Raw genomic sequence first — 15,265 nt, forward strand, 5'->3', positions numbered from 1 at the left:
GGGTCAACTCTGGAATGATAGTGAAGACAGGTGAACTTTTATTCTGTTCCACAGGATTTTGTCAAGGCGCAGCGGCTCCGTTGAGTAGGACATCCCCACGGCGGCCAAGGCGCTTTCAGCGGACCGACACAGGGGGAAAGAAGGACTTGTATACCAAAGATGAACACAATTGTGTTTAATAAGTTAAGTAGCCAAGTTTTATTCGAAGAGAAGGCGAATGAGGTGGAAAGAAGCAGTCGAAATTATTTAGAGGTGATAGATGGACAGCATCCGGACCTGCTCTCCAGCAGCCCAGTCATCAAAGACAGCTCAGCCATCCGGCACAGGAGAAACGGGTATGTCAGAAACTTCAGTGTCGTTTGTAAAATGTACTGCAGGTTCAACATGCTTACACAAACTTCCACTGCAAATTAATGATTTCAAATATGCAGTGTACAATATTTTAATCATGTTTCATCAAGTAGCTAACATCTTTATTTCCATCCATTTATCTCGAATTTCTTAAAGGGATAGTTCACCCAAAAATGAATATTTTGTCACCATTTACTCTGTTACCCCAATGTTGTTCCAAACCTGTAAGAGTTTAATTGTTATGTTGAACACAAATTAATTTTGAAGAATGTTAGTAGCCTAACCAGGCACCAAAGAAACTCTTACAGGTTTGGAACAACATCAGTGAATAAATTATGACAAAACTGTTCATTTTTGGGTGAACTATCCCTTTAAGTCATTCGAAATAGTCCTTCTAATTTTTAAACCATCAACAGGTGTTCACATTAGTACCCCTTTGATTTGACTTTTAAAACGTTTTCAAAATGAGTAGTTTTTGTTGTTGCAGTAGGCTAGATAACTGCTTTGCACATTATTTATTTTTCTTGACGGAATAATTAGCCTAATTATGGTAAGATACTTAACACATTAACACATAAATGAAAGCCTGTTTAAGTCATATGTGGTCATTGTAACGCTGTTAATGATTGTAACCGCCTGACAGCACATAGAACCGTATTGAAGATAAACATCAAGTTGTTCAATTTTAAGGCCAGCGGTGAAAAGCAGTGGCTCGTCCAACTTTGACTTTTCATAGTCTTTTTTTGTTTTCTTTCCATAAATTTTGCGCTCAGTTGTGGTTAGAGAGCATCTGGTTTGAATTCACAGCCTGTTCGCCGCCTTCTTATCTAGGATACGTTGAGGTTTCAAAAAGAGAATAGCAGGAAATTAATATTCACAATTCATTTAAGTCGCTGTCGATGGTGCTGAATTAGCAGGGGCTTGTCGTTCGGGTACATGAGGTCATTCGTGTTCGGTAGCAAATTTAAAACACGTACGGGTCTGTTTCTAATAAATAAACATTTCCTTCAACTGTATGTGTGGTCCAGTCAATCACGAATATTTTTGTAGTGAGGGCGCAAGAAGAAACCATGTCATCTTTGCCCTCCGAACTCAGCGCGTTCAGCCTCAGCGCCCTAAGCTGTTTACCTCAGCCTGTTTTTTATTTGCAGACAACACAGTGCTTCATTATACGACTGCGATACACAGCAACACCGAAGCTAAATGTGATGTCTTGTGAAAAACTTGTGCAAACATCCTCCGCTGCGGGTGCGTCTGGCTCGCGCTTATTGAAGGTCCGTTTGCGCGAGTAAGCGGAGCCAATAGGATAACACTACAGCCGCTCTGCTCGCCTCAAGGGGAATATCACTGCTAATGAAAATTATTAATATAAACACAGAGGTGTGTGTCGCCGATATCGAGAACAGGGAGGAAAAAAACTTCTTTGGGTTGTTAATACAGATCTGGGTTACAAGGAAAATATTTGCTGAACATGAACCTCGGAGCGTTGGGGGAAAATATGTTAAATGTGCAGTCAGGTTTTTGGAAGATAACATGGTGATATAACAGCGCCATACTGACATCTACAGGTTTAAATAACCAGCTTCTGTTCACTCTTGAAAATAAAGGTTCCGATCAGAAGAAAAACACACTAACAGCAGCCTGATGCTACAGGAGAACATTTTAAAGTTCCACAAAGTTCATTTTACTCTTTAGTTCGAAGAAACGCCTATGCAACAGTTCTTACAGGAACCCTGACCCAGGACACCAACATACTTATCTGAAGATTGTCATATCAAAAACTTTTCTTTACAGCAATATGGTTAATTAAAACCCTCTTTACGCACATAACTATTAAAGAAAGTTTGTGATGTTTAATGTGAATTGAGAATAAAAGTAGCCTAACTGTCAAGACTTTTATACATTTTGTTTCTGCAAACCATCTAGCCTCTCAGTACCTATAAAGATTTGACTTTTTCAAACTATTACAGTCACTATGGGAGTAGGCTACTTAAAACATGTGTCATAATGTGGATGTTGGATTACATGCAATTATTTAAGTGCATTGTCTTTGTTTTGTAGCCAGACTGTAAACTGATTCTGAGTGAAAATGATTCGCTAGGAGAGTTAATTATAGCATGATCCTCATTTCACAGCGCATGACCGTAAATTAGGCCCTCATGTAAGACTATTAACCCTTACGACATTTTTACGCATCTCCCATATATAACTTGTAACATTAAAAAAGTTGTAAAACTTGAGTTTTTCGGTCTGGTCACTGCATGCTGGCATGTTACCTTTAGATATAGATGGTTGTAATTTCATATTGATCATCAAAATAATAAAAATACAAATAAGGGTTTAATTTATTCCGTTAATTTTTTGTTACTATTTTTATATTGCTTTATAGATTCCTTTCCTGTCATTTCCTGGCAATAAAACAGAAGTCAGTAAGAACGAAAATACCATTCTTTCTGTGGAAAATATGTAATAAATCAATCCTATGGAATTTCTCCACATGAGTGCCCATTCTTAAGTCTTACATAATTGTCATGAGATTTATGTAGCCTTGTTTATTTTCCACAGGTCTCGTCAGAACCCAGGAAAGGTACGGCATAAACGGCAAGCTCTGCAGGACATGGCCCGGCCTTTGAAACAGTGGCTCTACAAACACCGGGACAATCCTTACCCCACTAAAACAGAGAAAATCCTTCTCGCGCTTGGCTCGCAAATGACACTTGTGCAGGTGAGTAAGTTCATTTTCCACAACCTTTCCATAAGCGTGCTACCAAGAGCTACTGGTTCTTGACAGAAGGATTATTAAAATGACAGTTTTCTTTTTCCAATAAGATGAAGGTGCAGGTGTTCATTCCAAACACAAGCTGCAAGAAAATTCAGGTTTACTCTAGTACAGATTTTCTTCTTTTTTATTGTTTAGCCAATACAGGGTCCCCGCGGATCCTTAAAAAGTATTAAAAGGTCTTAAATTCGATTTTTTAAATTTAAGGCCATAAAAAGTCTTAAAGTCTTATTTTTACTTATGAAAAGTCTTAATTTTACCTATGAAAGGTCTTAAATTTTAGATGACACTTTGACTTAGACGTATCTAAATACTTTCCAAATGAAAACTATCTAATTAGCGTACGTATTATTTTTTATTATTCTTCTATCTTCGTGGATTTGCTTGTTCACGTGACAATTCGCGTCATTTACGGCAGTATTATCCTGCGTCTGTCTCCTGCGCGCGAGAGGAGAGGATAAGAGAACGAGTAAATGTCAGTTCAATAGTAAGTTCATTCTTTGTGCTTAGGATTGTCTATGAACTATGATATTGTAATCATTGTAAACTACGTACGAGGCACCGCGAGTTCGAGCTGAAATCGCGTTTGTCTCTCATGCTTGCTTTCACTGCGTGATGTGTCAGTGCAGTTATAGATATGTCCCCAAATGAGTTTTTGTCTTATTATATTTATATCATATTATGTTGTTATATTAGAATATCACGAGCAAGAGTGCCGTTTTCCTGTGCTCAATTGCAAATGTGCTATTTATTTTATACAACAGTTAAATTAACAATAAAGTTAACATTGTGTGTTACTTTTTATATTGTCAATATTTTGTTTCCCCCTTTATTTCGCCGACGAGAATTTCATAATGAAACTGTTGTCCAACAGACAGCGATTCTTTTTTAAAAACTGAAATCCGCGTTTTGAACGAATCATTTGATTCAATGAATGAATCGGCCGTTTGAACAAATCTGTTGAATAAATGACTCCAACAACTCGCTTATTAAGACAGTGACTTACCGCCACCTACTGGCGGGTTTAGTTTCATATTTAAAGTACCCTTTAATTAAAATGTTAAAATTATAAATCATTTCATATTTAAATATTGAATAGCTTTATTTATGCAATTGTAAATTAAGTGTAAATATTGTCACCTCTGCACTGCAAGGATGGACTTTTATTTAATTATTTAATTTGACAGTGGTACTGTATTATTCTAATATAATTTAATTTGAATGTTAGAATTTTACATAAAAGGTGATGCATACCTCCAAGTACGTTTAGAAATAATTTCCATATTTAGGTGAAAATGCCCCTGGAAATCAATTTAAGGCGGCAAATATTGCCCCCTAATAACATTTTTAATTTCAGTCACTACTGTAAACTGACCACTGCATAGAATATGTTAAATATTAATATCTCTGTGAGTCTAATATACAGTCTAATAACAGGCCTAAACCAGCGCATGGTGTACCAGTACAAATTCAGTAAAATATCATCTAATTATTATCAACAAAACTTTGAAAATATCGAGATATATTTTTGTTAATATTGCACACCCCTAAAGTACGGTATTAATTTTGATTTCTTCAGGTCTTAAAAAGGTCTTAAAAAGCCTTAAATGTTACTTAAAAAAATTTGCAGATACCCTGCAATATATATTTAAATTTAGAGACACATGGCTTGTGTTTAACTCTTCACATATGCGTTTTCCAGTTTGCGTCGGTTTCTGTGTACACATCTGTCTCAGTCTGTGTCTCTGTATATACACATGAAGACATAAACATGTTCTCTAAATTTGTTAAGAATTGGCTCAGCCTGGAGATGCTATCCTGGATGACCCTCATTTTTTTTTATCTGGTTCTAATAATCATGAAAAGCCATTTGTTTTGTTTTTTTGAATGTGAGCAGACTGCACAGCAATATGGAAAAAAGTGGCTGCCGAAATCACGTTCGGCACATGCATGCATTTCATATTTGTAATCACTTTCGAATGCGTGCTCGCTTTTCGCTTTCAGATTTGCTCAGCGGGAAGGGAAGAGGAGGGCCCCGCACCGGCCCTGATCGTATGATACCTCAATGCTTCCTCCAAAAACTACTGGCCTCCATTGACCTGTTTAAAAGGAAAAATATGGCTGTTGGCCTTTGAGAACTTTATATAAAGCAGAGGTCAGGAAACTCTGGGCTTAAATAACTTCTTTTTTTTAAGAAGTGCCTCAGCACAATGCCTTTCATAAGTGGCTTGAAGTGTATCGGGCATGAAAAGTTTTCCTAGTATAACATCTAATGGTCTCTGGTCTCTGTGAAATGGAGAAGGCTGGGGCGCATGTTTTTATTGCAAAAAGACAGACGTCGGGCAGAGGAAAGGGAATATTATTAGGTGAGAGTGGCAGAAGCCAGAATAAGCACCCAGCTCTTCATCAACGTAACTTTAGTAATGTTACGTTCACAGTGTTCCTAGGATATTTGTATTTGGATGTGGGCATCAGCCTATTGGTTTTCATAGTGTCCCAATAAACAATCTGGGTCCTTTAGTCCAAACACGCATGTCTGTGTGTCAGATACTTATAGGCATACAGATGAGAATAAAAACTGAATCAATAAAAGATAGGCCTACAGGTGAAAAAAAATTGTTGTCTTTTTCGCGCATTCATAATTTTGTATTTATTGGTCAAACTTTCCTGAATACCATTTCAACACCCTCCTTCTTTCCACAGGTGTCTAACTGGTTTGCAAATGCTCGACGGCGGCTGAAGAACACAGTTAGGCAGCCTGATTTGAGCTGGGCCCTTAGGATCAAACTCTACAACAAATACGTCCAGGGCAACGCGGAAAGACTGAGCGTCAGCAGTGAGGACTCCTGCTCTGATGGTACGACACACACTCACATAAAACAACCTAGCCTAAAGATTCTTACACTGTATTTATCAAGAGACCGAGGTGTCAATGTGATGCTGAAACCTTAAGGATATTTAATATTTAACAGTATGGGGGACCAAATGTAAAGATTAACAAGCCAAAAATGGCAAAATATGTATTGGTCTTTTAATGGTCTTAACCACTTTAATTAAAAATCATTGGTTAGGAAATTAGCAAGAATTGCACAAATACTGTAAAGTGATTTAGCACGGGATAGCCTTCCCCAACTTGCAGACAGCTTTTTACAGGAAGAAGAGTCCGTATTGTTTCACTCAATGTTAATGGCTTCAAACTGTAAAAATCTCTCTCAGTTTAATTTGAGTTTAATGTGAGACCAAATATTCAAATATGAAAATGCTGTTATGATTTACTCACCCTCATGTTGTTCAAGGCCTGTGTGGTTTTCTGTCTTCTGTTGAACACAAAAGAAGATATTTTAATATATTTCTGTTTTTTGTCAATACAATGAAAGTCAATGGGGTCCAATGTTGTTTTTAGCCCTACCGTCCTTCATTGTATGGGCAACATTCTTCAAACATTTTGGGTGAACTGTCCCTTTTTTTCCTGAATGGAAAGTTTAACAATTAGTCATTGAAATATCCATTTTAATTGACCACTAAATAGAAAATTGGGGGGAACAAAAAGTTGTTGTGGTGGATATAGTGTTGAATCATACATGCAGTTCAACCAAAAATGAAAACCCTGTCATTATTTACTTACCCTCATGTTGTTCCAAACCTGTATGACTTTCTTTCTTTTGTCAAACACAAAAGATCTTTTAAACAAATAATGAAAGTCAATATTGTTTTGGCGCCTGCTGACTTTAATTGTATGGACAAAAACAATCACAGCATCCTTCAAAATATCTTCTTTCTCAGTGAGTGAGGGCGATTAAATGACAGGATTTTTGTTTTTTAGTCGTACATGTACAACATGTGTTGCAGAGATATTGCAATAAACACTGTGTATATTCTCAAGCAGTGATTAACAAACACAATGTGCAAGCAAAACTGCTCTTTAAAACAAACAAGCACAAACAAATTCACCTATCCTGCTGCTAAATTTGATTGGTATGCAGTGTTGTGGTATTTATAAGAAACTGCTCGGGGTTTCCTTCAGCATGTAGCTGAAACAGACCAGACAGGATGCTTAAACGCAGATGTTTTATTACAGTCAGTGCAACACTCCAAACATTTTTATAGCATCGTATAGCAGCCGAGCCATAAATCAGGGTCGGGGTATGTCGAGCGCAGTGTTCGTGTGTTCATCCTCCTCTGTGTTTAAGTGAACCGGACAGACGCGTAGGCTTACAGACAGTCATGCACACTGTGATTAACACACCACAATGGGGCGTCAGGACTCAACCACAAACACTCACACACACAATCTTGCACTTACATGCATAAACACAAAAACATCCTAGCTTACCATCTAAAGTTCTCTCGTTTTTCCTTCTCCTTTTTTTCTCTAATTCACACGCTCAGGCGTTACAACTGCAGGGACGTTGTTGGCTCTCTGACAGACTGCATGTTTGTTGGCCGCATCGCTTTAACATAAGCATCCGCACACAATTCAGACATTCAGTCAGAACACTTATCCCCCTGTGCTTAACAGTGACCTCCAAACACACACACTGTATTTGGTGCCTTGATTAGATGTCTTGGACAAGGACACACACTCTGTGGTTTAAAGAGGAATGCCCAGTCTTTGCCTCTCAAATCGGTCTCATCCTACAAATAACTTCCCACTTTTCTTACATTTGAATAGCATGCAATCCGTGTCAGCAGCCTGGCTTAACCTTTGACCTCTAATTCCCTCACCTTCTGGTCAAATGTAAACTTAGAATTTCTGTGCTCAAATTATACGGAAAATTATTGTTGACAATTTGATCAATAATTAGCAGTTGCATCAGGTATTTCAGTAAACATTTTGATGCGCTAAATCTTGTTGCTCAAAAATCCTTGGATGGAAGCTTGGCTATTGAAATATTTCTTGGGGAAAATATGTCTTGCTGTACATATTTGATTTATCTCTTGGTCACAACACGCATTGAGAAAAGAAAGCACAGAGTGATTATATTGTCATAAAGTATATAAAAACAATGTTAGCCTAATTTATATAAAACATGACAATGGAGCTCCAAAATTCAAAAATTTAAAAACAGTATATTTCACAATTAGTTTTGCCTGTACTAAATGTCTCTATTATAGTACGATTCACTTTTGAGAACAATGAGAACTACCAACACATAATAAAGCCAAAAAGGTCAAAAGTAAAGAAATTAAGGGAGATGTTATAAAAAAAAAGTAATTTTTTTATATTTGTCTTCTCTTCTGACATGTTTTCTGTGGGATTCACTCAAATATTAAGAACTGTGATTATACAAGCACATCATGTAACATGGCACAAGTTGTTTACTGTGCATATGAAATGTCTCCGTTGTTTAGAGGGAAAGTTTTGTTGCACAGACGTTTCATCAGGTCTGTCGTTCCCGTGTCTGTGCTCAGTAATTATGTGCTACACAGAAGATCTAAGCTGCAGACACACTCTTCACACGTTTGAGTCAAGATAGAGCCTCGCAGTGAAATCCTAGCTCACTTAGGAGGCATTCACTCACGCAATCCTAACCCTGTATCCAAGGAAATATTGCGTTTGTGTGAACTCCAGTGTGTTTACCTTTGTTTCCTGCATTATGGAATGGTTGTCAAGGTAGTATACAATAAGGGTGCACTAAAACAATCTTTAAAAAATGTTGACTTTTAGGATGTGGAGTGAGTGATGTGGCTTTAATATGCTGAAAAAACTGTAATTTGGCCCATGGACCTTCTCAAATTAGTAAATCAAAACCAAAAAAGAATCCACACATATAGTTTAAAATGAAATTGCTAATTTAAAAGAATTTGAGAGTCCATGATTATATAGTTTTTTTACTATGTGTTAAAGGAATAGTTCACCCAAAAATAGTTTACTCACCCTCAAATTCATACACGTTTGGAACAACTTGAGGGTGAGTAAAAGATGACCGAAGTTTAATTTTAGGGTGAACTATCCCTTTAAGGTGCTGAAAACAACAAGGACAAGTCAAGAGATTAATAAAAATGGTTTTTATGATTTTATTCTGCCTTTTGATAACAAATGTATTCAGTTTTTTGTAATTGTTAGATGAGGGGCAATGTCATCTGAGAGAAAACATTTTGGACCTTCCAACTGCTGTATTACAATCAGCATCAATGCCCCTAATATTTTGTTTTCTAAAATCCAAAAAATCATCCAGTAATATAACATGTCTATGTCTCTCATTAATAAATCACTGATGGGACTACAGGTGGCTGAGCAAATAATATGAGATGAATGATGGGGTGTTTTTTAAAGAATGATCAACGGAACGGAAAGATCAACTGAACACACTCTCCGAGGCTGAGATATGATATTGGAATGTCCAAAGCCAGGGTTTTGATGAGAAAGATGATACTTTTATTAGTTTTGTTACCAAAAAGCAGAATGAAACTAGACGATTTATCACTTGCAGTTCTACCGAAGTTATTTATCTTTACGGTCAATTTGCTGAATAATTTATTATTATTTTTTAAATCTTACACCAACATTTTGAACGGTAGTGTAGGTGCCAGTTATTTCAAGCAATGAAATGTTTGCTCTTACTTTTTTTGCCCATTTTACTTTATCACATGTATATTTGACATTTTCATATTTCATATACATGTTTGTGTTTTATCTTCTGAAAATCTATCTAAATATAAAATCGATTAACTTTTTGAAATTTTTTTTTTAATACTTTCTCAAATGAGGCCATTGAAGGCTCAATGATCCAACCCTTCTCTGCTTCACCCTCTGTATAATCAGTCTCTCAGAACCCAATTTGATCTTACTCACTCACTTGCATTTGGGAGGCCCGTGTTTTGAAGGAGTGTAATCCAGTTAAGAGTTTTCAATGTGCTGGAGGGGTCATGCAGAAGAGAAGGGTGATTCAATTAAAATGTGACCTTGTCTCTCCCTGCTGAGAAGGTGTAAAGGGCAGGACATCAAAATATTGACGTTTTATAGTTCACTTCTCGTTTTTCCCCTCCAATTGTCTTCCCAAATTTGTATTGACATATTTTCATGTGTCCTGCACCACATCCAGATGTTGACCCAGCAGCACGGGCCCAGGTCGGGGAGTTTCATAAGCCGATGTACCAGAGCGTCATCAAGAAGGAAGGTGGTGCCGTGGGGGCGGGTCTTCGAGCAGCTGCGGACGCATCATTGTCTGATGACTATGTGTCGCCACCCAAATACAAGAGCAGCCTGTTGCACCGTTACCTTAACGACTCGCTCCGTCACGTAATGGTGGCCAACGGCGTAATGGACGCGCGGAGGAGGAACCACTCAGGCTCTTTCAGCTCCAATGAGTATGATGAAGACCTGCTGTCACCATCTTCTTCAGAGGCAGAAGCCAACTTTATCTACAGGACTGGTGAGCTGCTGCCAGTCTTACATTCTTTCCTTCTCTGTGTGTGTGTCTCTCTTGCTCTTTGAGAGGAAGAAGGGCATCTTGAAGCGGTTTCATCAGCCCAGTATCAGCGGTGTTTGAATCCATGTATGATTTTGGCTTCTTGTTCTACAAGTAGAGTCACAGAGGGGTCGTTTGTTGCTCTATTCTCGCTCACACATATAAATCATTTCATTTAAACTTGACAGTTGTAAATATGTTTTTAATCGAATGAAAATACTAGTATGTTAAAAATATTGCAGTTCAATAGTTCAAAGAATTTGTGCTTTTATATTAAGCTTTGTTCTTTTGATAAAATGTTTTAGGTCATGCAAGTTTAGATTTGAACTTGCAATGAAGTAGAACTTACTGTAGAGTAAACTTAGCTCATACTGGTTTAGTCTTCAGCCCATTAACTATCATTACTTTAATCATTGTGACAGTTATTCTCTCTCCTCCATCTTCATTCTCTCTTTATCTCATTATTTTTTCAGTATTACACACATATTCAACACAGTTTTGAGTTCATGTCTGATCAAAACAGCGTTCATGGGGGTAGTTTTAGGAGTAGGTTTAGGGTTAGGCATATACAGTTTGTACAGTATACAAATCTTTATGTCTATAGAATGTGTGTGTGTGTGGAAACTCTTAGAGAGTCAAACTCTGACCTGAAGAATTTCCTGAGGTCTATCTCATTGCATATCTCAAACAAACAAAAATTTCATACCATTGGTCACTAAAGAAAGCAAAATTGTCTATTCAGTGGTTTCAGCTTTTACTTTTTTTAAACAACTGCTAAGAGTAGACATTTGTACATAATTTTTTACATTTGATATTTTCATTTTAAATGAGATTAAGTGGGTGATGTGCACAGTTTTGGGGGTCAGTAAGATTCGTATACATTATATAAATATATACATTTATCAAGTGACAGTTTCAGAAGATTTCCATTTTAAATAAATGCTTTTCTTTTGAACTTTATATTCATTAAAGAATCATGAAAAAAATGTATCAAGGTTTCCACAAAAATATTAAGCAGCACAGCTGTTTTCAACATTGATTATAATAAGAAATGTAATGATGCTGAGAATTCAGCTTTGCCACCACAAAAATAAATAATATTTTAAAATAGACTATCATAAAGAGTTTATAATTATTATTCTATACCATGTTTACTGTATTTTTGATCAAATAAATGCAGCATTGGTGAGCATAAGAGACTTCTTTCCAAAACAATCTTACCAACCCCAAATGTTTGTATGGTAGTGTACTTGTATTATTTAGTGAGAGTAATTGGAAAATAATAGCATAAAAGTAAGTAAAAAAATGAATTGCCATTTCCTGTCAATTTCCTCTTTGCAGCTGCTTGATAACAGCTTTATTCGCTTTCTAGAGCTTTCACCTAACCCAGCTTTCTCATTTAACAAAAAAAGGCAAGCTCCACCATAGTTTAGGACTCTCTAACTCGTCTGTTTGAGGTCAACGTTGGTTCAAAGTATCACGGCAGGGAGCGTCTGCAGTCTCACAGTCGGCTGTGTTTGCTCCCATGTGCCGTTTAAGTCCTCCAGGTGTTTGTGATGTTATCACAAATCTTTTGGACAGTCCAAAATGACAAATATGCTTCAGGAGAGTTCTGGCAATTATTTAAGCCCTGTTCATCATCATCTGGAAGAATGTCAGCCCCTATTGATCATTCGTAGGAATTTATGTGAGATACTGTGTCGACGACTAAGGCCTGCGAGTGCATGCGTTCGCTCTTCTCCTCGATAAGGAACCACAGGGTTTCTTCAGGTCAGAACACTGCGTCTTTGTCCTGACAGGATTCATAACTGATAACATTGTTTGCTCCTCACTTCTTCGCTTACATATTGTTGTTCACATCAAGCCTCTAGGATCTCGCCGTGCAGTCTTTGTTTTACTTTGTTTCTCATTTTATTTTTGCCATTTCTTACTGACAAACATGGTTTGCATTATCTCGGAGCTGAGGAACAAAATGCTGGAATTCTCTTCAAACCCAAAAAGCTGTTGCTAACTACCTTTTGGACCAACGTTTAACTCCCTGTGCGAAGTCGAGGTTGCTTGCGTAGACACCTGCTGAGAGAGACAATGAGAAGCTTTAGTGTGTTTTGTTGTTTATTTCAGCTTTAATCAGTTCTTTCCTAAACGTAGTTATACTCAATGGATATTTATGAGGCTTTCATGGTAAATACCATTTCCTGGCTAAGGACTCTGATGGCTTCGTCAGGTGGTCTGTTTGTCATTTTGCGCATGAGTATATGCCAGGCGAAAGGTTTAGCAGCACAGCATCATATACAGCAACAATTGTACAACAGCGAATAAGGGATCAATCAGAATGAAATGCAGCAATAAACGCTGAATTAAACTGATATTGAATTTGTCATTCAATCTTATTACTGGAAAAAAGGGGTTTGTATCATTTCCTCCTAAGGTTTCACTCTCTTTTATTCTCTGCTATTCACTTTCCTTCCATTTTTTTTTCTTTCTGCATTCTAGAATATCTTCATGCAAACATTCCTCAAGTTTCAGATTAATATGGCATAAGGTTGAAATTTTAGATCTACGCTCTGTTTTCTTTTCTTTTTTTTAAACAGATGTCTGTCTGTCTCTACGCTGTGTTAGCCAAGAAGCTAATGTTTTAGCCCAGACATCTTTAAACCAAAGTGGCATCTCAGAATCCACTGGTTAAATGTAGCTTAATGGAACAAATTTGATCTAAAGGAGCTCTTTCCTCCTTTCTATCACTCCTCACTCGAAGTTTCAGAGATCAGACGTGGCAAAGGAGCTGTCGGGCCAGCTAAGCCTCAAACCCTCTGATGGAAAACTAAAGAGGCCATTGTGTAAGAAAAATATGAAATAAAGCGCAACAGGAACCCTGATGGGAGTTTCATTGAAAACAAGAAGCGAGAGAATTCCAGGGTGCATGCCAGGGATTTTATGTCAAATTGCACTTTAATGGGATATTTAATGGCAGGAATCTCACTCCGTGTTTTCGCTGCATGCGTGGTATTGGGTTTAGGGCCGTCCTGTATGATATAGATCAATATGCCGCACTCTCAGAGCAGATGAGAGCTCGCAGTAAAGTGAGAGCATGCAGGAAAATATTTCTCAGAACGTTGTCTAGCGCTTTAGATGTATTTTCACAGGTTGCATCAGAGGCTGGTTGTGCAGGAATCTCATAAGCCACATAGAAAGAGCGCATTTACTCTAGAGTGATGTTATTTGTCTTCATATTGCTTTCAACGGGGTCCTTGTGATCCAGTTATTGTAACTTATGTGTCAGTTGAGGGGTTTATGAATATGATATGCTTCAGTGAACAAATGAATTTGATGAAAGTATATTTTAATATTTCAAGTGTTTTTGAAATGCTACCTATTACAATTTTGGGGTCAATAAGTTTTTTTTAAAGAAAGTAATACTTTAATTCAGCAAGGATTTCGGTAACACTTTAAAATACGGATCCTTTGTTAATGAATAACTACACAGGAACAAATGAGAAACACAATGTTAACAATCTAGTAACTACAGTTAACTAACAAGTAACTCTGATTAACGAATTAGTAATTAATAGCACACAGATTTAAGTGGTAGTTCACTATTAACTAATCAATAACTACTATTTTTTTAATACTTCCCAGAGAACTACTGAATTTTTTACAGATTTAAGTGGTAGTTCACTAATAACTAACCAATAACTACTATTTTTCAATACTTCCCAGAGAAATAATGAAAAAAAAATTCACAATTCATGCAAAACTTAATAACTAATGCAGGAAAAATGACTAGCACTAGATTAACATTACTGCTAGATAATGTACACTAATTATAAATATGTAATAGCGTAGCAGACTTATGATTTGGGAAAGCTGTCAATAATTAGCCTATGCACTGCTGTCTTTTAGAGAACTATTCATAAACTAAATAATTTTTAAGAATTGTTTTTATAAATGCACTGGAACACTTACCCTGTGGCCGATTTTCTGGCATTCCTCTGGACTGGCTTTGAATAACTAGACTCATCATGGTGAGTACTGGAACATACTGAGTCATCAGCCATCCAAATACCAGTTATCTTATTCTTTAACCTACTTCTCAAAAGTGTTTTTATGTATGTCTCTTTGCTCATATGTAGATATATATATAAATATGTGTGTGTATATATATCCTGTGAATGATTAGATGATTCTACCCTTTCGGGTTGGCTCTTCATTAGTAACTACAGCATGGAATCATGATAACTAGTAATGACTCAAGTGTTAATGCATACTTTTATAGGACTTACTAATTATTTGGATCTGTATTCTAAAGTGAAGATCATGTTAACTAACTAGTAATGACTCAAGTGTTACTACATACTTCTATAGGAACTACTAATTATTTGGATCCGTATTCTAAAGTGAAGATCATGTTAACTAACTAGTAATGACTCAAGTGTTACTACATACCTCTATAGGAACTACTAATTATTTGGATCCGTATTCTAAAGTGAAGATCATGTTAACTAACTAGTAATGGCTCAAGTGTTAATGCATACTTCTAAAGAAATTTTCTAAAAGTATAGTATTTAAAAGTTCACAAACAATATCTCATACGCTTGAAATGACTTGTGTTTGGTATTCCTATAGAAGTATGTAGTAACACTTGAGTCATTACTAGTTAGTTAACATGATCTTCACTTTAGAATACAGATCCAAATAATTAGTAAGTCCTATAAAAGTATGCATT

General features: G+C 36.7%; 1 protein-coding gene across 1 annotated transcript in view; it reads left to right on the forward strand.

Annotated features, from left to right (window-relative positions):
- The window catches only part of odad2 (outer dynein arm docking complex subunit 2), a 94,723-nt gene that overhangs the window by 62,354 nt on the left and 17,104 nt on the right, over nucleotides 1-15,265 (forward strand). The window contains exons 20-23 of the mRNA XM_079594379.1: nucleotides 89-335; nucleotides 2,917-3,076; nucleotides 5,834-5,987; nucleotides 10,177-10,506. Of these exons, the coding sequence (XP_079450505.1) occupies nucleotides 89-335; nucleotides 2,917-3,076; nucleotides 5,834-5,987; nucleotides 10,177-10,506 (891 nt within the window). The remainder of the gene's footprint in view (nucleotides 1-88; nucleotides 336-2,916; nucleotides 3,077-5,833; nucleotides 5,988-10,176; nucleotides 10,507-15,265) is intronic.

Source organism: Phoxinus phoxinus (genome assembly GCF_949152265.1).
Source record: "Phoxinus phoxinus genome assembly, chromosome: 21".
Lineage (NCBI taxonomy): Eukaryota > Metazoa > Chordata > Actinopteri > Cypriniformes > Leuciscidae > Phoxinus > Phoxinus phoxinus.